At 52.6% G+C, this 23685-nt stretch overlaps 2 protein-coding genes across 2 annotated transcripts in view; both read right to left on the bottom strand.

The window, feature by feature from the left end:
- Positions 1 to 588: 588 nt before the first annotated feature.
- PTCH2 (patched 2) lies at positions 589 to 14998 on the bottom strand. Its single transcript, XM_004372059.1, has 22 exons — positions 14927 to 14998; positions 14263 to 14455; positions 8283 to 8472; positions 8110 to 8179; positions 7828 to 7919; positions 7055 to 7250; positions 6361 to 6482; positions 6069 to 6216; positions 5860 to 5991; positions 5617 to 5772; positions 5439 to 5531; positions 4945 to 5070; positions 4736 to 4854; positions 4253 to 4601; positions 3792 to 4104; positions 3559 to 3701; positions 3274 to 3454; positions 2875 to 3155; positions 2650 to 2787; positions 1456 to 1598; positions 1272 to 1371; positions 589 to 852 (listed from the first exon to the last, which is right to left on the bottom strand). Exons 1-22 carry the CDS (start codon positions 14996 to 14998, stop codon positions 589 to 591), a joined length of 3621 nt encoding a protein of 1206 aa, XP_004372116.1.
- A 7852-nt stretch (positions 14999 to 22850) lies between these two features.
- EIF2B3 (eukaryotic translation initiation factor 2B subunit gamma) overlaps positions 22851 to 23685 on the bottom strand; it is a 147664-nt gene continuing 146829 nt past the window's right edge. Inside the window, exon 12 of the mRNA XM_004371808.2 lies at positions 22851 to 22992. Coding sequence (XP_004371865.1) covers positions 22940 to 22992 — 53 coding nt within the window. The 3' untranslated portion in view covers positions 22851 to 22939. The remainder of the gene's footprint in view (positions 22993 to 23685) is intronic.

Raw genomic sequence — 23685 nt, 5'->3', positions numbered from 1 at the left:
ACCTCTTCATATAAATAATTTCTATGATAGAAGGTAGACAGGGATACACAGAGCCTACCTGGTGGGTCACCAAGCAGTGGGGGGCTGCGACTGGCCCAGGGTGCTAGAGGGCCCCTTAGGCTTGGTCTGCTTGGAGGGCAGCAGTGAGGGCAGCAGTGGAGGCAGTGGGGGTGGGGAGAGGGGACAACATGCCTTTCAACCCCCCCCCCCCCCCCACCTTTTTTGTCTATTGCCTATTTAATATTCCCCCCCCCCCCCCCCCCTCTTCCCCCCCCCCCCCCCCGTGACACAGGCCCAGGCACTTCTTCCACACATGCTCACATCCGCTCACATCCAGGCTTTCAACCCCAGGCAGAGGCAGACGCATTTGCACACACAGGCCCTGGGACATGCAGGGCTGCTCACAGCCTGGGGTGTCAGTTTTGCATGGGTACCAAGGAGGTCTGTGATGGCTGAGTCAGAGGAGGGGATGCAGACAGCAGCAGCAGCAGGACCCCTCAGAGGTCCATCCTGAATTCAATACCCCAGCCATTGCTTCCCAGGGACTTCATGTGGCCCAAGCAAGGTCTCCAGGCTTCAGCTGCCCTTTCACTCAGTATCTGTACACAGTCCCCTAGAACTGAGGTTGTCGGGGACATAGGCAGCTGGGGTGGCAGCAGAGGACCAAGCAGGCTCCTCCGAGGCTGGGTGGATGTAGGCACCAGGCAGTGGGGGCGGGTGCAGGGCCACGGTCATGGAGGTAGTCACTCTGGCAAAGCTCTGGGGCAGGGTGGGAGATGCGCCCCACCTGAGCCCTCCTTGTGGAGCTGTGGGGCTCAGAATCTCTGGGCTCTCCTTGTAGATCTGTACCACCTGGAGGGAGACACCAGCCAAGTGAGCCCAGAGGCTCCTGGGGCCACAACCCTCCTTTGGCACCTCCCTGGAACCTCACCCCTCCCCATCACCATGACTGTTGGGAAACTGGGGCCCTTGTTGGTCTCCGGCAGGATACCAGAGCTGACAAGGTTCAGGGTGTCAGGTCTGGGGCAAACCCTGCTCCTTGCTTGCAGCCCTGAAAGGCTGAGGGGGGTTCCATGCAGAAACCAGGAGGGCTGAGGGGCAGGACAGGGTGTCTGGGAAAAGGAGGAGGCTGCCATCTTCAGATGGGAAGGGTCCTTGTGAGCTGAGCCCTGTCTGCCAGCCACTGAGGGCATTCTGTCCTGGCTCTGTCCCTTCCCTTGCCTGTCCCCACCCCATGCCCGGGGCTGGGAATGGAGGGAGGGTGTGGTCACCTCTGGCGGGGGACCCAGGATGGACAGCAGCACAGGCAGCAGCACGAGCCCATGGAGGAGGCCCAGGAGTGTGAGGACCGTCAGCACCACGAAGAAGTACCTGGGTGGAGTGGGCTGGTCAGCCTGGGCGGGCCCTGTGCCAAAACCCGCAGGCCCTGCCTCCTTGCCCTGCGCCCTCCCCTACCTTACGATGAAGTCAAAGCTGGAGCCAGCAAGCATGAGCAGACCCAGCAACGTGGAGACGGCCCCATCGGTCACGGGGGCAAACGTGTGCTCCAGGGCCCGGGCGGCCCGCAGGTTTTGGCTCCCCTGGGTGGTCAGGAAGCCCTGGAGGAACAAAGTAGACCTAGGGCTGCTCCTCTGCCAACCTGGGGTCCTGCATGCCCCTGGCCAGCTTATCCATGTCCCCAACTTCTACTCCTCCGTCCCCAGTGCCTCCTTGGCCCACAGAAGGATCTAAGGGCCAGGTGAACTGAGTTTGTGGCAACTGTCCAGGAAGCAGGCATGAACCCGTTTAGGTAACACTGTATAGACGTGTTTGGTAAGCTCAGACACAGAGAGATGTCAAGAAGGGGGGTTCGTAAACTATAGCCTGCCACGTGTTTTTACAAATAAAATTTTGTTGAAACACAGCCACACCCATTCGTTTACCTACTGTCTACGGCTGCTTTTGTGCTATAATGGTAGAGTCGAGGCAGAGCCAAGACAAAGACCTTAAAACCCACGAAGCGCTTTATGGAAAAAGTTTGCCAAGCCCTGGTCTAGAAGGATGATTACCAAAGTGATAATAGTTACTTCTCAGGGTAGTATTTGAGAGGATTTCTAGTTCTTTGTGCTTTTCTACATGCTGTGTTTTTATTCCCCAAGGGAGCTATTTATGGGGTGTGGCCAGGTGTGTGTTGGGTCTTCTGGCTGGTCTGTGGTGCCCACCCCCACCTCCCACTCCTGCCTCTGCCAGAAAGCATGAAGCCTTAGGAGAGTGAGGCTAGCGCCTTCTTCAGTTCTAGGATCTCCGTCTGTAAAATCCTCCTTCAAGCCCACATTGCCATCCAGCTACCACCCCCTTTCTCTGATCCCCTGCACAGCAGAACCATTCAAGAGAACTGTTGGTTCCCACGTTCCCACCTCTCTTCCCGTCCTCGGCCGATTCCAGTCAGGTCTTTGACCCCTTCTCTATACTGAAATGGCTGCTTATTTACTTGTTTACTTGTTTGTTACCTATCTCTAGCTCCTAGAATATAAACTCCTTGAAAATAAACACCGTATTGCTATTAGAGCCCCAATCCTTAGGAATCCCTTGCGTATAGTAGATGCTTGATAAATACCTGTTGGAAACTGAAAGAGCTGACCTCCCCCTCCCCTGGGGGCCTGTGCTCACCAGGGCCACGTGGACCGTGAACTCCACGCCGATGCCTACAGAGGCCACGAGTATCACCACGGGGATGGCGCTCAGCTTGATGCCCAGGAAACCCATGATGCCAAAGAGCTCCACAGTCATCATGGCCAGCACCAGCACCTGGGGAGGGCAGGGCTCAGCCAGGGCTCCTGGGAGGAGGGAGGACGGAGGACCACTGGGTCTCTGACCCATCCTGTAAGTACTCACTATGAGGCCAGCCATCCAGGGGTTGAGCAGCAGCAGGGCACAGACAAGGAAAGTGCACACCAGCAGGATGCAGACGGCCAGCAGGAAGCAGCGCCGGAGGCCCAGATACTGCTCCCAGAAGAGGAAGGGGGAGCCGCTGGGGTAGGCGCGCACCCCAGCCCGGCTTGCCTCTGCGCATGCTGCCCGGGCCCCCTCAATGGCCTCCACAAAGTCTGCTGTCTTCTGGAGGCCGCGTAGCAGGAAGGGGAACTGGGCAAACTCCAGGGGCTGGGCCGCCGGGACTGTGGAGGGGAGGGGAAAGCAGGGCGAGACGGGTGGCAGTGAGCATAGGTGGCCGAGCAGGGCAGGGGCCTGTATGGGCTGGGGCCGAGGCTCTCACTGGGTGCCCCAAGGACTCACTGCGAAAGTTCTCCCCGGTGGTGTCGTACTTGTCATGCAGCCATTCAGGGGGTGGCGGGTAGAAGTTGGCCTGTGAGGCTGCCAGACCCAGGGGGTCACTGCTAACCCACACAGTCAGCCCCACGTAGAAGAGCTCCGGGGGAATCAGGCCCTCCTTGTCCACTAGCTTCCTTGTGGTCAGCTGCAGAGGCAGAGAGGACTGAAGGCGGGTGCAGGCCCCAGCAGCCTGGTTTGTGAGGCCTAGCGCCTCGCTGGGCTCCCTGGCCCTTCCAGCCCTCTCCCAACCTGGCTGAAATCCAGGGGCTCTTGGGCATCCCCGGTCTGGATGAGTAGCTTGTAGGCCAGGGCCCCATCCTCTGAGCCATTGCGGTAGGAGTGGCGGGTAATGCGCCCAGAAGCCCAGTCCTGGTCAAACGCAGCCTGGATTCCTGGGGGAGCAAAGCAGAGGGGATGGTCAGCCTGTGGACCTGGCGACTTCTCCCTGCAGCACCCCTCCCTGCGGTCCTCTCGCCTCTCACCCTCTAGCCAGTTGCGGTAATAGTGCAGCCAGGTGCGGGGTGCCTGGGTGGCTGGCGGGGGCAGCACGGCCTTGAGGGAACTGAAGTGCTGGTGTAGATCAAAGAGGGCGCGTTGGGAGTGGGCGTAGTCGAAGCCACCCTGGGTCACCAGGGCCACCTCATACAGGGAGAAGTACCTGAGCTGGGCGCTCAGGAAGGCATGTTCCTTGGTGCCCCGAGGCACCACATCGGTCAGGGCCAGGCCATCCTGCACCAAGGTTGCTCCGTAGAGGCTCAGGCCCAGAAGAGCCCCAAAGAGCACCAGCACCAGGGCCTGTGGGAAATGGCAGCTAAGCTGGAGGCCTAAGGAGGCCATGCAGCCCTCTGGTGGTGGGCCAGGTCCTCTGCCCTCCTTGGGGCCCAGAGACACTCAAGCCTCTACCCAGCCCCATCCCATCCCCTCCCCAGGCCTGAAGTCTTACCTTGGTGTGTAATTGGAGCAGCAAGGGTGCAAACTGATAGCGGGCGAAGTGGGCAAGATTCCAGTGGGCACAGGGCAGGGACCTGCAGGCCACCTTCTGCCTTGTCCCCTCCTCCTGGCCTAGAAGGTCCCGTGTGGACCCTCCTGGGCTGAAGAGCTCAGAGCCCAGTGGGTCAGAAGGTGGGGGTGCCAGGTGGGCTTGAGGAGGCAGGATGGTGACCATATGCTGGCTGCTTGCATCACAGTGGGTAAAGGCTTGAACCGTGGCAGTCAGGTGGGCAATGCCCACTGGGACTGTCCTGTCTCCCAGCTCCTGGGGTAGAATCTGAATCACTCGAGCAGAGCAGGGGCTGGAAGAGGCAGAGATGGGATGACACACTCATGCCTTGAAATGCTGGTAGGGGACAGGCTGGGAGTGGGTCAGGGGTCAGGCTGGGAGGGGGTCAAGAAGACCTGGCTGGGGTGGGGGCTGTGGGGACAGTACCTAGGAAAGCAGCAGAGCACATCAAGGCGCTGGCAGTGGCGCCGGTGCAGGTCCAGGCTGAGGATGGCTGGGAAGACAAGCATCACGGCTGCAAAGTTGCAGCCAACCACTATGGCTGCCTGGGGGTGGACAGGAGGGGCACAAAGGCTGGATGAAGCCTGCACAGTGCCAAGCCCACCCTAAGCCCAGGCCCATTTGTGAGGCCTCACCTGCAGGGAGAAGGCCCGCAATGCAGGGATGGGCACTAGGGCCGCCATGAAGAAGGCAACCATGTTATTGATAGACGTGAGTGTGACGCTGGTGCCCGTGCGTTGCAGACATTTGCCCGTGCGCTCCTGCAGGATGGGGCGGGGGGCAGGGACGTGCCCTCCAGTTACAGGGGCGCGGAGGCCATGGGTCTTTAAGGTAGGGTCATGCAGAGGCTCAGGAACTTGGGGTGGTAGAGGTGACACAATACTAACACAGCAGCAAACATTTATTATCAAGTATGCGTCACGCACTGTTCTAAGCACTTGTCCTGCGTTGTCTCACTGAACACACACAACAACCCTTCTGACACAAACACTGTTATTATCCCCTTTTACAGATGAGGAAACTGAGGCACAGAAAGGTTAGGTACCAGTCCAATGTCACTTGAGCCATGAGGCTCTTAACCACTCTGCTGAGCTGGCTCATGAGCACAGGCTGGAGGATGAGGACTCACCTGGAGAGGGGTGCCAGGTGAAGCCTCCGTGAAGGCATGTGCCAGCAGGAATATGTCATCCACACCGATGCCCAGCGCCAAGAAGGGTAGCACCTGAAGGGGTAGAGGGGTGGGCAGCTGGAGGGACTGTGCAGTCTAGGCTGTCAGCACCCAAGTCTGCCCTGTGGCCCTGGTGTACCTGGGTGGTGGCAGCATTGAAGGCAAGGCCGAGCAGCGCGCAGAGCCCGAGGCCTGAGGCCACGGCCAGGGCCACCAGCAGCACCCCGGCCAGGCCCACGGCACCCTGGGACTGGGCACAGTCCCACCGCAGCATTGTCACGCAGGCATACGCCAGCTGTGGGAGACAGGGCACATCTTGGACAGGGGTTCCCAGTGTGGGCACTGGTGAAGGTGGGGGTAAGGTGCCAGGGGCAGGACCCACCATGAGCAGATAGCCTCCCACCACACGGGCAGCACTGACTTCAGAGAAGGCATGCAAGATGTCATCCAGGGTGGTGGAGGAGAAGGCATGGATCTGCTGGGTCGTGTTCTCCGGCAGGGCCTCCTGAGCCAGCTGGAGAGACAGGGTGGGTTTGAGCAGGTGGAGGAGGAGTGGCCTCAGGGCAGCCCCTGGGCCGTGTCCACACTGACCTGCACAAAGCGCCGCTGCCAGGCCTGCAGCACAGTGCTGGCCTGCTCCTCGCTCCAGCCAATGTCGTGCGTCTGGTAGTCACCCCGGAAGTGCTCATACAGCTGGCGGGGACTCATCAGCAGGAAGGTGCTCTGCAGGGCCTCTGCCCTGGTGAGGGTGCAAGGAACTAGGGGTCAGAGCTGGCCCCATCATGGGGGTGGGGGTACAGGGGGCTTCTGCCAGAGTTGCCTGGTACCTGAGTGTGGATTCCCATGACTGAGTCTCCTCACCAACTCCCAAGGGCGGTCCTACCTCAGCAGCTGTCCTTGGGGGTCTCTGGCCATGCCCCCCAGCAGCAATTCCTCCTGCCAGCGCATGAACTTGTGGGAGAAGCCGTGGCAGCCCCCGCTCAGCTCCTGAGCCACGTTGGGAGCCTGGAAAGGGGAGGTAAAGGGGTCTATTATTCAAGGCCCTGGCTGTGGATAACAGGGGTCCCCGGGCTTACACCTCCGGGAACCATTTCTGCCACAGAACCCCGGAGCCTAAAGGGTAGATAACCATTCTGAGCCTCTTGTCTACTCTGGGACCAGCTAGTGTCTTGTAAACAGTTGGCCACAAGAGGGCGCAGAGGCCTGGAAATTAGAAATAGGCTGTTGGGAGGCGCTGGCATAACTTTGGTGGGTTTTAAGGAAGGTTACCACGATCAAAGGGCCACATGGACACTTGGGAAATTAGGTACGACATTAGTGCTTAGCTAATTTGTAGTTTCCCTGTACAAGTTTATTGTGATAAAGTCCAGCGTTGTCTGGAACTCAAAGTTTCCTTAGCAGCACTGAGTGGAAATGGAACATTGTAGGTGTCTGGTACCTGGGGCAGGGTAACAATGTCCAGGAAACGGGGGGCAGAGCACAGATAACAACCCACTCTTCTCCAGAACAGAGGAACATATGAGGAGGGTAAAGGAAAGAAAACAGCCCCTCCCTGGCCGAGCTGGGCTGGAACCCACCTGCCTGCTGTGATGGTTAGGGGCACTAGGTGGGCAGTGGAGGTCATCAGGGTGCAGGCAGGGCCGCCCCACATAGGCCTGGCCCACCTGCGCCTTGTCTAGCAGCTCCCGGAAGCTCTCAAGGGAGGCAAAGGGGCCCAGCTCCTCTAGCAGCTGCTCTGGATCCAGATTGGTCCACTGGATATCGGGGTGGCCCCTAGGGGGAGAGCCCAGGGTGGGTGAGGATCAGGGCTCAATTTCTATCCTTCGCACTGCTGCTGTGAGGACCCATGCCATACCCCACCTCCTTCTATCTGTTCATTTGTCTCAGCGCCCCAGAACTCCCAGGCTGTACCCGCCCACTAGGTTGATGCTGTGAGCTGTGGATGGACACGGGCTGAGATAGGCGTCAGGACAGACAGTGCTTAGTACACAGAAAGGGCCCAGAAAAGCCCCTGAGTCTCTTCCCAAGCCATCTACCCTTGGTTCTAATACATAACCTATAACAGGTTTTCTTTCTGGCCTGGGCGATAGTTTAGCTGATACCTAGCTAACTTTCTCCACAGAATCTCTTTCTCAGATCTTACGGATCTCCGTGTGTTGTCTAAATCCTGGGAGTGTGGAAAGCGGGGAAGTGGACAGAGTCTTGGGTGGGCCAATGCTCTGATCCTGGCCTGGGAGGGAATTAGGAATCTGGATGGTTTGGAGCATCACCTTACTCCCACCCTCTCTGCCAGGTAAATCCCGCACAGGAGCCGAAGCAGGGCCCCAGGAGCGGCTGTGGCAGCACTCACGGTAGGTAGGCAGAGCCCCCTTGGAGCTTGGCTCCCTCCCAGAAGCAGTCAAGGGGGGTGAGGATCACGCACGGAAACAGCTTCTCGATCATCTGTCAGGGATACCCCAGGACACATCAGTCCTGCCTCTGGGTTCCCTTCCCTGCAACCTTTGTAGGATGCTCTCTGTAACACCCTCCCCCCGCAGCACCCCTTAGCCTCCCAGAGCCTCTCTGAGCCCTCCCTCACTGGAGAGAGGGTTCCACCTCTACCCTGTCTCAGGGGACAGCTCAGGATACTCACTCGCTCAATCATTCCATTTTCAATGAGGGGAATTCCTGACTTGTAGCAGATTTTGTTTAAATCCCAGGACCTGGAACAGCCAGGGGCACAGGGGATCAGCAGAAGAGGGGGATTCTCACTGCAGCCTTGCCAGAGCACCCCTCACCCCCAGCTGCAGAGGCTCTGCCACTCACTTTCCATAGAGTGAGACTTGCACTTTGCTGGCTATGAGGGCTGCCTGGAGGTGGAGGCCGAGCGCCTCTGGCGTGAGGACATTCTCCCCCTCCTGGCGCGCAGTCTGTATCAGCATCTGGGAGGTGTACGCAGCCTCCTCCCCCAGCTTCTCCTTGGTGTAGTGCAGCTCCTGGCTCACCCTGCTGCCCACTGCCAGAGACAGGAGAGAGGGCTGTGGGGAAGGCACCTCAGTGGATCAGAGCTCTGGGGGAGATGGAATGTCCACTCACTGAGGCCTCCCAGGACAAGTGGGACAAGCTGCTAAGAGGAGCCCCTGCCTTCTCTCTGCTGGCCCTGTCACAGACAAGGCTGGACTCCCCAAGTCCCTGCCCCTCTGTTCAGAATCTGGAGCTTAGCCAGGGAAGAAGGGGAGAGGCCCCAGCTGTGTAGCTCTATGGTCCTCTTTTGTGGGCTGAGGATTTAAGCATGAACCTGGTTGGCTAGGTTTGGGGCACAGAACTTAAAAATGAGAGATCAGCATGAGCTGGGCAGGGCTGGGGTTATGGGGGTGTCCTGGTAAGGGAGCCCTCACTCAGGCCCTCTATGGTCTGGTGGGAGGACAAGAAGGCGGAAATGGGCCAATATGGAGGCTGCCACTGGGAGGGTTTCCTAAAAGACTATGTCTAGGGCTTAGGCTGGTTCCTAGTTCAGGCTGCCCCAACCAGTGATTTATAGCCACATAACTATTTTTCAAACTGTTCTGGAAAGAGGGTAGGGATGGGAGTGCCTGTCATAATGGGCCCTGTGTGGCACTGGCAAGGGGGAGGTCTGACAGCCTGTCAGTTGTGATGCTGTCAGTATACTGCTTCACTCAGTCAAGAAGTACAGAGAATAAGCTCACTTACCCCGGCAGAGGTGAAATCAAAGTGGGCCAAGGGGAAGAAGGGTTCCAGATAAGTTCCTTTCACCAGCCTCACTGCCCAGACAATGAGGAGGCCCAGTGCTAGGCCTGCCTTAGTCTCCTTTATCTTAGAGTCCCTCAAGTTCTGCCTTATGTAGGCCACGAACTCATGCTCTGTAACTGGGGCCTGGTGGATGTGGGACACTGTGAAGGTAAGACCTGACTATGACTTGGAGGAGGGCGAGGGCCAGAGGCAAACCCACCCCTTAAGTCTTTGTGGTCTGGTCTCAGACCCAGTCTGCTCCCATCTCTCTGGAGGCCTCTTCCTGTTGGTCACTGCCACCCTCTGGCACCCACATGAACCGCTTCTCCAAGACTCTGGCCCCATCCTGGATCATCATGCTCCCCAACCCCTAGTGTTTTTCTCAAACCAGCATAATCTCACTCATGAGAGCCCCAAACCCTTGGTAACCCTCCCAACCCAGATTTGCCCATATTCTCACTCCTCCTCCAACCCAAGTCACATTCCTGGCCCTCCCCTCATGAATATTGCCTCACACAGCCATTTGGTCCACCTCTATTGTCAAATCCCATCTACTCTTTTTCTTCCTTCCCTGTCCACACACTCCTTCCCCAGTCTTTACTGCAGTGATCATTTCACCAGTCCTAGGCCAGAGGCTGCTGTGGAGGGAAAGGAGGGGAAAGCAGAGATAAACTCCCCACAGTAAGTGGGTTTCCCGAGGGGAAGGAAGCATGGGAGAAGGAAGGAACCCAGATAAATTTAATAAGGAAGCAAGAGAAAGAAACACTGAGAATTTAAAATACAAATTCAAAGAGAATAAGGAATCCTCACAGAAAAAAAGTGAGGAAGAGAAACAGATAAACCTCGCTGACAATGACGATAACAGACATGCTGGGATGTATTGTGTAGGCAAGAAGAAACACAGGCTCTGTACACACAGACCTGGCTTTGAGCCCCGGCTCTAACACTTATTCTGTGCCTTCAGCAAATTACTTCGTCTCTCTGCGCCTTGATTTCCTCATCTGTAAAATGGGGACAATGCCTACTTTGGTGGGTTACTGTAAAATTAGAATCAATGCAGGCGAAGTACTTAGGGTGTTGCTTGGCACATATTAGGTACAGGTAGGAAGTTACTATTCAGTGATTGGTGGGAGAGAAATGACGTGATGGAAGAATGAGAATAGACTGGGGGGGAAAAGACGGTAGGTGAGAGGGGAGGAAATTGGAGATTGGGGAAGGAAACACAGAAAACAAAACATTTGTTAGAAACTTTTGTGCCTTTACAAAAGGGAAGATATAACTGGCTAACCAACATAGAAAAATATTCAACCTTATAGGTAATCCTGTAAATGCCAATTAAAACAACAATATATTGTCATCTATGAAATTGGTAAAGATAAAAAAATGATAGCACCCACTGCTGGCTTACAGGAGTGCATGCGAACCCACCACTGGAGTGTAATCTGGTACAATTTTGGGGGAAAAGCAATATGTAACAAGACCCTCAGAAATGTCCCTCATCTTTGGTCTAGAAATTTCCCAAGTAAGGCCCTGTAACCTACTGTAGGTACTCAGGCTTTATCTGAGTGAAAGGGAGCCATGGCAGGTTTTGAGAAGAGGAGTAACCTCATCTGATTTTTTCATCACAATATACTCTGGTGCTGAGCAGAGTCATGAATGAACAGGAGTTGGTCAGGGGAAAAAGTCAGGGAAAGGTGTTCTGGACGGAGTGTGTGCAGGGAACTGTCTAAGGCTCAGTGCTGCCGGACTGGTAAGAGTGAGGCGGGGAGGAGCCAGAGAGAATGCTGGAGAAGCAACTGAGAGCTCGATCACAGACAGCCTAGAATGTGTGCACAGGTCCCTGGGTGAGCAAACAGTGGTTAACGTGCTTGGTTGCTAACTGAAAGGTTGGAGGTTGGAGTCTACCCAGAGGGGCCTCTGCAGAAAGGCCTGGCAATCTACTTCCAAAAATCTATGGAACACAGTTCTACTCTGACCCACATGGGGTCACCATGTGTCAGAATCGACTTGGGGACAACTGGTCTTTGTTTATTTTCAAAAAGTGTGTAGGAGCTTGGACTTGATTCAGGAGATGCCACAGTCCTGGTAAGAAAGCAGTGAAAGGGTTCTAAGCAGGTGACTAACTGGGCCAGATTTAGACACACCACAAGGAGGCAGTGTGGAGGCGGATTTGAAGGCAAGGCCTAAGGAAGCTGGTTCACCCAGATTTTGTTGGCCATCCTCTGAATGGTTTTGAGATTCAGGGCAGCTGCTACTGCCCTCCCCTCCCCACCAGCCTCATGGGGTGAAACTTGATTAGTCTAAGGAGCCAATCACGGTAATTCCATTGCCTTTGCCAAGGGAAGGATTTAGGCAAAAGATGCTGCACAATTTTTGCCAGAGAGATTAAATGGGAAGTTTGCTGTGGGGCTTCTGGTAAATTCTTCCTCACTTTCACAAAGGGATGAAGACAGGAATGGTTTCCCTTTTCCACCACTGCAGCAGCCACCTTGGGACAAGGTGATAAGTCTGAGGACAAAAGCCCAACATGCTAAAGATGACCTAGGGGAAAGAGAGAAAGAACCTGGCTTCTTGCTGATATCCTTGGGTTGCTGAATTAACCATCCTGGACCTGCTCAACTGTCTACTGCCAGACTTCTTATTATCCTCCTGTTATAGAGGATAATGAATCAATTTGCTTCCTTTCTTTTTCATGCGGCTAAAAGCATTCTAAACAATACCGTCAGGAGTATATTGACAGAGATTGAAAAAGGCCTTAACTGGTGGAGAGGATTGGTCTGGTATAAGACAGCTTAACCAGATGCTGTCATGAGTCGGTTCTGACTTATGGTGACCCCATGCCATGAGTTGAACTGTGCTCCATAGGGTTTTCAATGGCTGATTTTTCGGACGTAGATTACTGGGCTTTCTTCTGAGGCGCCTCTGGTGAACTAGAACCTCTGACCTTTTGGTTTGCAGCTAAGCGTTTTAACCATTTACACCACCCAGGGACTCCATGAGAGAGCTTAAGAAGGAAGAATTTATGATTTTAGTAACGAACTAGGTGAGCGAGAGGAAGAATTGAGGCTGACTCCCAGGTTTCTGCCTTGGGTCCTTGACTGGATGGTTCCACCAGCTGATATGTGCCCATCCCCTGCCTTCTAAATAGAATGGCTAGCTGTTCCATATCTTCAGAGACAGTTCCAATTTCAAACAGTCTCTATCACTGTTCTTTTAAGTACTAATTGGGCTATACGTTCTGATTTTTATTTTAGAAAACAATCTACCCTTAAGCCCTTTAGCTTTAAAGTGGATCAGGAAAGACCGCATATCACATCCCAAGTCCACCACTGCAAAGCAGAAGAGGACCCTGAATTTTGGCCCAGAACTCTGATAGCCAAAGCCCTGTTTCTTCCTCCCCTTTGTGTGTTAGTAAAATGGCAAAAAATGGCAAATACCCTTCAGTCCTCACCTTGATTAGCTCCTCACTGCCTAGGGCATTAGGGGGTAGAAGGGAGAAGCCTGGCTACAGAGAAAATATCAGGTCAAGATTATTGCTTTTACCCCACTCCCAGCCTTAGCCAACACAGGGCAGAAAGATATTCTGAAATACAAAAGAAAGGCCTAGGAACTGGCTACCACCCTCCCCTAAAACAACAGCAAAAATCTGGTGAGTCTAGTCTGTCCTGTGCTGGAGTGTAGAAGAGAAGATGAGGAAACATGAAGGTTCCAGCAGTGTTTAGATGGGGAAGATCTGGGGAATGGGGAAGGAGGAAGGAGAGGGAGGCCACCTCTATTGTGGCAGGAAATCCAAGAGTCATTTGGGACCACCCAAGCAGCAGTGGTGTGGGTGGGGGTGTCTGTGTGCATGTATGCACATGTGTGTCCTGGGGCTGGGGGCAGGCAGGCAGGCACAGAGAAGCATCTGCTGCAGACCCCAGGGCTGGCCTAGAGTGTATATGTATGTGAGAGTCTGCAGAGGCTGGGGGTAGGGCGGGGATGGGGTGTGGGAGCCCAACAGGCAGGCAGGCAGGCTCCAAGAAACATCTGCTCTGGATCCTAGGATTTGCCAGCATTTGAAATAACTTAAGGGTGTGAGCCTCCAACCTGGGCCCTGCCTTTGGTTGTGGGCCAGAGCTGGGGGAGGTCTGGGGAAGCCCACAATGCAAATTTCCCAGGGAAGAAGACAGGGGAATTCAACTTTGTTAAAAGGCTGCCATATGAAGCCAGGCCCCAGGAAAGAGTCATGCTGAAAATATTAACAAGAATTATTCTTATCTAATGCTTCCATTAGGAAGTAAGGCTTTGGTCCCATCTGACCCTGGCTGTTGCCTCGAAGCTCAGGTCCTGTGCTGCTTTTCCACTAAATAAGTCGTCATCCCTCTCCCTGAAGGACTAAAAAAAAAAAAAAAAACCCAAACCCATTGCCATCCAGTCGATACCAACTCATAGTGATCCTATAGGACAGAGTAGGACTGCCCCATAGAGTTTCCAAGGAGTGGCTGGTGGATTCGAACTGCCGACCTTTTTGTTAGCAGCTGAGCTCTTACCCACTTTGCCACCAGGGCTCCAATCCTCCAGTCCTGGAGGACTAGCCAGATGATTTACTCAGTTTCCTCGCCTTCTAGGCCTAACTTTTCTGATTCTCCTGGTCTTACCTTCTCTTATACAACATTATCACATCCTGCTTTGTATTATTCTAGTTATCCTGGCACAGATTTGATTTTCCTTGCTAAAGTGTAACCTATTAAAAGATAGGTCTTGTTTTAGTTTTTAGTTGCCTCTGTAAACTGTGCTGTGCTCCCAAAAATACATATAAAGGATTGATAATAACTGCTAAATAAACACACATAATCACAGATAAATATTCTGTATACCTATTCACAGGATTTCACCATCTGCAGATGTCCATTTATGGATGTGGGAGGGAGGGGTGCCCCCAGATGCCCAAGCTCTGGCTGGCAGATGCTCCTCCAGACCCAGGGCCAGACCTACTAGGGCTCAGGAGCCAGCTCTTACCCTTTTCTTGTTTTGGGCTCACCATACCCAAGCCAGCTACGCAGTGCCCACATCTCACCTTCTACCCAGAGCTGCTCCAGGTCTGTCTCAATGATGGCCCCACGGAGACCCAGCGCCAGGGCCCCAAAGGCCAACAGTCCCAGGAAGAGCACTTTGCCAGAGTGTCTCTGGATCCCGCAGCCCAGAGAAAAGAGCAGTCCCTGGAAGTAAGTACGAAGCCAGAGAGGAGCCTTCAGGCTTCCAGCTAAGGTCTGGAATGAATGGAAAGAGAAGGGTTAGACAGGCATCACTACAACAATGCATGAAATCCTTCCCTTTGCTCCCTACATTCTCCCTTTGACAAGTTTGCCCCTACCGTCTTGATTTCTGGATGCCGTTCAGGAGCACCAACACTGACACAAGCCCAAACTTGATGATTTAGAGCCTCCTGCCCGCCACGTGAGAAAGGCACAGGCCCGTTTTCTGAGAGTAGGATACAGATGTACAGTTACCTGTTCCCAAGTGGACAGAGGCGAAGCTACAGACACACTCAAACTCTGTTTGGCCAGACACCGAGAAGACGGTCTCATACGCACTCACGAGCTCTCTCACCTGTTCTCAGACAGGCACCCGTGAACACGAGACTTACAGACATCACATTTTGTAGAGGCTCGAGTAATAGACCTGGGGTCTCCAGGCCTGCTTCCTAATCTTCCTTCTTCCTGGCTTCCCCCTCCACTCACCTGGGGAGCTGAAGTTCGATCTGGGGGTGCGTAGCTGGGGGGCAGCTCCCCGAGGGGCGGCGGCCGAGCCATGTTGGTGAGGATGGGGGCGCAGGCGCCCCCAACCCGCATTATCTGGGCGCCCCCATAGTGTGAACAGGCTGGTGTGGTCCCTCTGCGTCGCCTGCCCGGCGTCAGGACTCAGTGGGACCGCGAAGGCGACGGTGTGGGTGAGGGCGGCGGTGAGCCCGCTGGTGCGATGTGCAGCGGCTGCGGTGAAAGGGCGGCGTGCAGGACGGTGCGGCCGGGTCACAGCGCCGAGGGTCGCCCGCAGCCAGAGGAACAGTGGAGCCCGCGGGTCGGCCGTCAAGCGGAGCTACCGGCCCGGGATGCCCGGCGCGGCTCGAGGTGGCGATAGCACTAGAGTGCGGCCGCTGGAGCCCAGAAAAAGGGAACGGGTCGGGGCGGCGCCCTCCTATTGGCTGAGGGGCCAGCAAATTACCCGGAGCCGCGAGGCCGGAGCCGCTGCTAGGCAACGGCGCCTCAGTGGGGGACGGGGCGGGAGACCACCCAAGCAGGGCCACGCCTCTCCTCGCGGCCTCGCCCGCCCGCCCGCGGGGCCCTCCGGGAGGAGGAGGGAGAGAGGTCCCAGAGAGGCACGGCGCTGAACAAGTATAAGTCAGGAGGGGCTGTTGCTGAGAAAGGGGGTGTGTCGGCCTCCGTTAGGGCCATACTTCCTTTCCGACCCAGCCAAGACCCGAAGACTTTTCTCCTTTCACTCTTTCCTGCCTCGATTCTTGCCCCCTTCAAGTCACTCTCTCCACTGAGACCAGAATCATCTCTCTAAAATGCAAATCTGATGATACCACAGCTCCAAAGACCAAAGCCCACTTGGATCACAGGGCCCTGCACGATCTAACTGCAGCCTTCTCTCTCCCACAGTTCCCTCACACCTACCCCAATGTTTATTCCAGCCCTGTAGAGCTATCTGTAATTTCCTAAACACATCATGTTCAATGCGTTCCTGCTTTTGTACATGTTGTGGCCTTTCTGTCTAGGAGGCAACTTTCACAACTGAACTTGTATCAGTTACTCCCTCTTTGAAGCTTTCCTTGATTCAAGCTTCCCTCCTGGCGGCTAGTTGCTTCTTTTTTTATACTCCTTGTTGTTAAGTGCCTTGGAGTCTGCCCCCACTCATGGCAACTTCATGCACAACTGAAGGGAATGCTACCCTGCCCTGCACCATCGCAATGATCAGACCACTGTGATCTATAGCGTTTTCACTGGCTGATTTTTGGAAGTAGATCACCAGGTCTTTCTTCCTAGTCCTTCTTAGTCTGGAAGCTCTGCTGAAACCTGGTCAGCATCAGAGCAACACGCAAGCCTCCAGTGACAGACAAGAGGTGGCAGTGTGATGAGACAGATTGGCTGGGAATTAAATCCAGGTCTCCCACATGAGAAGCAAGAATTATACCACTGAACCACCAATGCTCTCTGTAACACTCTGTAATCCTCCTTATTACACTGTATATATACTTGATACTGCAGTTATGACACAGTAATTTATGTATTTGCTTGCAGGTCTGTCTCTCTCATTAGATAGTAAGTGTGTTATGCTGTGTGCTGAGAGTTGATTCTGACTCATAGCAACCCTATAGGACAGAGCTGCCCCATAGGGTTTCCAAGGCTATAATATTTACAGAAGCAGATTGCACACTTTTGTCCTGAATTCTACCACTGTCCTCTAATAAAGGGAATTGTTAGGTACTGTTGAGTCATTTTTTGACCGATAGTGGCCTAATAGGAGCCGTGGTGGTGCAGTGGTTAAATGTTCGGCTGCTAACTGAAAGGTTGTCAAGTTTGATCCCACCAGCTGCTCCATGGGAAAAAGATGTGGCAATCTGCTTCTGTAAAGATTACATCTTTGGAAACCCTATGGGGCAGTTCTACTCTGTCCTATAGGGTCGCTATGAGTCGGAATCGACTCGAAGGCAATGGGTTAGCGGCCCAATGTGACTGAGTAGACTGCCCATGGAGTTTTCTAGGCTGCAATATTTTTTTTTATATTGTTGTAGTTTAAGTGAAAGTTTACAATTTAAGTTAGTCTCTCATACAAAAATTTATACATACATTATGTGACCCTAAAACTCTCCCTATACTGTGACAGCACTCTTCTCCTTTCCACCCGATTTCCCGTGTCCATTCAACCAGCTTCTAACCCCTCTGCCTTCTCATCTCACCTTCAGAAACTGCCCATTTAGTCTCATGTATCTACTTGAGCTGAGAAGCACACTCTTCACGAGTATCATTTTATGTCCCACAGTCCAGTCCAATCTTTGTCTGAAGAGTTGGCCTTGGGAATTATTTTAGTTCTGGGTTGACAGAGTCTGGGAGCCACGCTTCCTGGGGTTCCTCCAGTCTCAGTCAGATAATTAAGTCTGGTCTTTTTACTAGAATTTGAATTCTGCACCCCACCTTTCTCCTGCTCCATCAGGGACTCTCTATTGTGTTCCCTGTCAGGAATGTCACTGGTGGTGGCCAGGCGCCATCTAGTTCTTCTGGTCTCAGGATGATGCAGTCTCTTGTTTATGTGATCTAGGCTGTAATCTTTATGGGAGCAGACGGCCAGGTCTTTCTCCTATGAGCCACTGGATAGGTTTAAACTGCCAACCTTCCCTTTAGCAGCTGAGTGCTTAACCACTGCACCACCAGGGCTCCCTAATAGAGGAAGAACCAAAAACCAAACTCATTGCCATTGAGTTGATGCTGACTCATAGCAACCCTACAGAACAGAGTACAACTTCCCCCTAGGGTTACCAAGAAGTGGCTGGTGGATTTCAACTGCTGACCTTTTGGTTAGCAGTGTGAGCTCTTAACCACTACAGCACCAGGGCTCCAATAGAGGGAATAGTCCCTCTATTATATTTTCCTCAATTATTCATCTGAGTGTGCTGTTTCTGCTAGATTCCTGACTGGTAAACCCTGACTGGCAGAGGACGGTAAAATCAATATTCTGATACGTGAAGTTGGGAAAGAGAAAAGGAATCTCCAATAAATTCATTACTCTAACACAACTATCATATCTGACCAATTTCTTCCAGATGTTTTTGTTTATCATTACATCATAAACATTTCATGCTACTACAATCTTTGTATCATTTGGAGAATGTCCTTAGGACAGATTCCCAGAAGTGGGGTCGCTGGGTCAAAAACTATGATGGTTCTTGCTACAACATTACCAAACTGCATTCTGAAAATTTGTTCTGGGGGAAGGGAGCCTCTAGATTGAGGAGGTGGGCACCTAACAGGTTTGCCACTTGAATTGGTTCATTCATCCTGCAAAATGCTTGTGGAAGACCTAACATGTGTATGATACTGTGGTGTTGGTCAAGTAGTAAATGCACATTAAAAGCAGGATATATTCATAGCACTTTCTCTCTTCTCTGTGAGATATCGTTTGCCAGAGAATGGCTTGGAATCAGCTCTGGGTATCATCAGGACTGCAAGTAGACCTGCTGTGCTGTAAAAACGCTCTTGAGATCTCCTTTCTTACCAGAATCTGCAAGGCATAAGAAGGTCCATGGAGAAACAGATCTATAATCATCTTGGCCTTGGGATTCTGCTTCCACCACAAGCCCGTCACTGCTAAGTTGTGCAAAGTCCAGCATTTCTATGGATGCTTCCAGGGCAGGGTCTTCCTGCTGAGAAAATCTCTTGCCTTGTAGTCCAAAGACTAGGGTGGGAGAAATTGGTCTGCAGTTCCTGCCTCTCCAACCTAGGGCTTAATGCCCTTTGGCTGCTCCAAGCTCCAAAATGAACTTTCTTCTCCCTAACAAAATGATTTCCTGAGTGCAGCTGAGCTCAGCCAGGGCAAGTTAGGGCCACAAACCCCGGGGAACACGAAGGGGTGTAGAGGCTTCTCTTCTCTCCCTGTAAGCAACCTGTTTCACTGTAGAACATTCTGTTTCACTGTTACTTCCTCCCATTGTACCTGGGCATGTGTTTTGGGCCCAAACCAGAGATATTCTCCAAAGTGTAACAAAGGAGAAAAGTAACCTAATTAAATTCATTATCACTGAGGAGCATATCTAATTATTGACTCATGAAAAAAACATATCTTGGGGTCTCTCATGTGTCTACCCCTGTGTTGAGCTCTGGGGTTGCAGGGCATCTGCTTTCTAGGAGCTCACATCCTCAAGAGGAGGCTGACACATACCCAGACCTAATGGAACAGTACAAGGAGGCTTCTGTGGGAGTCAGTATGAAGGGGGAAACAGAAAGGGAGAGGGAAGTTCCTATGAGAGGTGTTCAGAAGTGAGAGGAACTGGATTGAAGAGGTGGGAGGATGACAGAATCTAAAAGACATGGTTTAAGGTCTGGACGCTTCACATAGTGGCTGTGTGATCTTGGGCAAGTCACATAATCTATGACACTGACACAAGTATTAGATAATATATGTGGCTAAGGAAGAATGCCAGGAAAAGTGAGGTAAACACATACACGGACACACAGACATACATGGAAGAAACTGAACAGCTTGGCTTCAGTGGAAGGTCTACATGGTAATCTGTGGAGAAGCCAGGACAGGTCCTCTCCTTGGCCTTCCTCTAGGTTTCTCACTTATCATGCTTTTGGCTGGCCTCCATTATCTGGGCCTCAGCCAGAGTCAATGACCCTGAGATGTGGGGAGGGGCCCTGGGCAGCACCCCACCCCCACCCATTATGTTTATGAGTTGAGCCTTGGAATGTCGCCCCTTCCCTATAGGCAGGAGTCCCTGGGTGGTGCAAACACTAGGCTGATAACCAAAAGGTTGGTGATTTGGAGTCTCCCCAGAGATGCCTTGGGAGAAACACAGGGAGATCTACTTCAGAAAAATCAGCCACTGAGAACCCTATGGAGCATAGTTCTAGTCTGGCACACACGGGTTTGCCATGAGTCGGAGACTACTGGTTCCCTGTAGGCACCTTCAGGCCAATAGCACCTATCATGTCTTTGGTGCTAGAGGTTGCAACCAGAGATCAGAGAATGGCCTTTCACCTTAACAGTAGGGGAAAGAGAGAGGCTAAGACCCAAAGCAGCACCTCCCCATTTGTCTATGGCAGAAAGACCCTGATGCAATCCTCCTGGGTGGTGGCAGACAGCTCAGGTGGAGGACAGGCCACCCTGGCCTCCAGCAGAATGTATTCTTCTGCTCAGCCTCTTTCCTCCTCTGTGGCTCCATTAGAGCTGAGCTTTCTAGACCTTCTGTCTGGGTGGTCCCTCCCACAAGCACGCCCCCCTCTCCTCCAACAAATTTTAACTATTTACAAAGCAGCATACAAAGGCCTGGGTTAGAGTACCCCTTTATTAAGGGTGGAGATGGGTGGATAAAGTGTACTCCCTGCAATTCTCCAGAAGTAGAAAGAAAACAGCCCCTAAACTAGGCTGTAAGACCTCTAGATTGCTCTTGGTGCTATAGCTAAAGACATTTCCTGGCTGTCTCCACTGGGAATTGGAGGCGGATGGGAATAGTAACGGGGTAAATGCGCAGGAAGTTTCGTCTCTGGCCTTGGGAAAAAACTGGAGGGCAGTCTAGGCCGTCAGTCCCCTAACTGCTTCAGGGAGATCTTGCCAGCAGGCAGGTGTGAGGTGTTACTGGGGAAGGGGTTCCTGGAGTAGTAGCTATCCAATTTTGTCTATCTGGTAAGTTCCCAGAAGCTGTTCCTCAACACCTCCCCAGAGTGCTCCGCAATTTGGCATTGAAAGCACCCTTCCTCCTCTCCTCCACCTCTCTCATGACGAGGAGGGGCAGGACGGGCCCTATCCACTCTTCCGGCAAGCCTGGCTCTTCCGGTGTCTATTTCATGGAGAGGTGGCTTGCCAGTGGACTTTCAGTTGCTCACTGTATTTCAGACATACTTAAGCCCTCTGTAGCAGCCAAAAGGAAACAAAAACTGTCCCTGCCTTTCTGCAGACAAATAGAGCAATGAGAAGAAAAATCAAAGAATCATGGGCACTCCGCCAGTCCTGAAGTTGTTGGAGGCAAGAGAAGCAGTGTCCTGAGCTGGGGGCTACTCCCAGCTAGGACCCAAACTCAGCAAGGCCTTCCCCTGGGGAGCCCTTACCTGTTCTGTCTTCTCCAGCTCCCTCTTTTCCTTGGTGCCAGGGGCTGCTGATGGGCTTGTGCAAGGGGAAGGCAGAAGAGAGGCTTTTCCTCTACCTCACTGTCAGGGGTTCCCAAGGCTCAGTGGGAAAGGCTAGGAAGGGGTCTAGGAGGGCTGTGGAGCAGTTTAATCATTATTCTTTCCTTCCCCGCCCCACCTTCCCTCCAAACCTACCAAGCTCTATCCCCTTTCTGAGGTCGAGAAGCAGCCTTCTGGCCTCTTGGGCCACCTAGACCCCAAGGACTACCAGCCTTGGACTTTCTGAAAAAGGGGATAATAACTAAGAATGGGGAAGGCCTTTAAAAGTCATTCATTCCAACTTTTCCATTTTGCAGATGGAACAGAAACAGAGATATAGTGACTTGGCCAAAGCCCAACAACATTCCAGAGGCCAGGTCTTCTCCCACCCAGCCCAGGACTCTGTACCCAGCATCATCTGGCCCTACAAATTTAATTTCAGTTCCTGAGGAAGGCCAAGGCCTGGTCCATCTTGGGTACCACCACAACTCTTTCTTGTCCTTCTCAGAATAGTTTCAACCCCTTCAGCTGGGCTGTGTCAGCTCCTGTTTGATTAAACTTCCAGGAACCTTGTCCTAACCAGTGGGAGGAATGTGGAGCGCTAGAGTTCCCAAGAAGCCTAGTGGGGGTGGAGATCCCCCAGGGTCAAATGCTCATCTAGTCTCTCACAAGCTCAATGAGAACACTAAGATCAGGCCAAATTATGCAAGTGACTTGAGAGCCCTGAGATTTTTGAAGCAACGTAGAAACCAGTATTTCAAATCATTCTTTATAATTACTGCCACCCACAGTGAGGACATCAAGAGAAACCTTTACTTTGATAATTCTAGGAGGTGAAATCTCACTCCAGGAGCCACTTTTATCTTCCACCAAACACCTGCAGGTTATAAAATCAGTGCAGGGAGGCGCAAGAGCAGAGTGTGTGTGTGTGTTTGAGAGGGGGGTTGGTGGATGGAAGGTGGATAGGACTGTAAATATGGAAATCTCATTTCTCAATTATCTGAAGCAGGAGAGGCTGCATAATTAGTAAATAAAGGAGTGCAGCTGGCGAAGAGTCAGAAAAAATATCAAACCATGAGACAGGATCCTGGCTCTTCCTTACCAGGTTTGGACAGACCTCACTAAGGGGAGGTGGGGAGGGGTCTTCCTTCTTAGACAATGGCTCTCCTTCACTGCTCTGGCCTCCACTAAAACCTGTGGGGATAGGCTTGGTAGCTAGGCAGGGGTTGCCTCTTGCTTGCTTTAAAAGTCTCCAAGGGACAATAGTTGAGCTGGACAAGGCGGCTAGAGACTGAGGGGGAGGACAGGGAGTGAACGGTGGGGGCTAGGGAGCGATGGTAGAGGGCTGAGAGCCTGGGACCTGTGTGGCAGGTATGAGAGCAGGGGGTGGCGAGTCCTGGGCTGAGGCTCAGGGGCTAGGCTGCCCAAACGCAGCAGCTGCAGAGGGAAGAGCATGTGTAGAAGTGGCACTGCCAGCAGCTAGGCCTATGGGTCAGGGACAAAAGTACTCCCAGGTCCTTTTAGGTGAGAGATGCTTTAAGGACCAGGCTCGGCCAGTCAGTCAGAAAGCTCCCTCTCAGGAGGTTTATCACTGGACAGCTGCTGCTCCAGCCTGATAACCTTGAGAGAGAAGAGCCAGGCTATTGTGTCCTATTCTGTTCCACACACTTGTCCAGATGGTCTTTACCGTGATCCATGAGCACACACTGTGTACCCCTGGAGCTCACCTGACATGGAGCTTTGGACTGCTCCATGAGTCTCCAACATGCCTTTGGAAGGCCCTCTTTTTATTGGAAAATAAATACAGAGTCAAACAGGTGGGCAGCCAATATCTTTTGGGGGCCAAAATAAGGAGTATGACTTCTTCAGAACTCAGATCTCCATGAGCTGGTCACTCCCCACGATCACCTCGTTCACTCGTTTGGCTACAAAAGAAAAGGAAAAGATTTTCTAAGAACTGGCAGCAAAAAATGTCATTTCAAACCCAACAAACATTTATTCCTCTCCTATTGTGGTTCCGTTCTTGAGAGGTTCTTGAGCATACAACTTGCTAACGGGGCTATGGGAGAGGCAGCATCTCCCACATAGGAGGTTGGGACTGACCCTCTATACACCTGGCTCTATACACCTAGGAGGGGAACTGGAGCTGGGTCTTAAATGCATCTTGAAGGACGAATAGAGTTTTTCCAAGTAGTGAATCAAAGGGAAGGGATTACAGGCTGTTAGAACAGCATGAGCTGGAGGTGTGAGAATGGAGAACATGAAATACTCTGGTGTGGCCAGAGGATAAGGAATGGGAGAAAAAGAGTGAGAGGAAATGAAGCTAAAAGGATTAGTGGAGATATCCAAAAGGGGAAGGGTGATACCTCATATGTGATATTAAAATAATACCATTTACCCTATAGGGTTGAGATAAAGATTCAATGAGTTAATGGATAATTGAGTGCTCAAGAAATAGCGGATATTGAAGAACAAAGTGGGAGGCCTCACACTGATTTTAGAACCTATTATACCATCACGGTAGTCAAAACAGTCTGGTCCTGGTACAACAACAGATACATAGACCAATGGAACAGAATTGAGAATCCAGACATAAATTCATCCACCTATGAGCAGCT

The sequence above is a fragment of the Trichechus manatus genome, unplaced genomic scaffold (genome assembly GCF_000243295.1).
Source record: "Trichechus manatus latirostris isolate Lorelei unplaced genomic scaffold, TriManLat1.0 scaffold00015, whole genome shotgun sequence".
NCBI classification, from domain to species: Eukaryota; Metazoa; Chordata; class Mammalia; order Sirenia; family Trichechidae; genus Trichechus; species Trichechus manatus.
The sequence above is the reverse complement of the archived record's forward strand: the minus strand, read 5'-3'. Positions and strand labels throughout refer to the sequence as shown.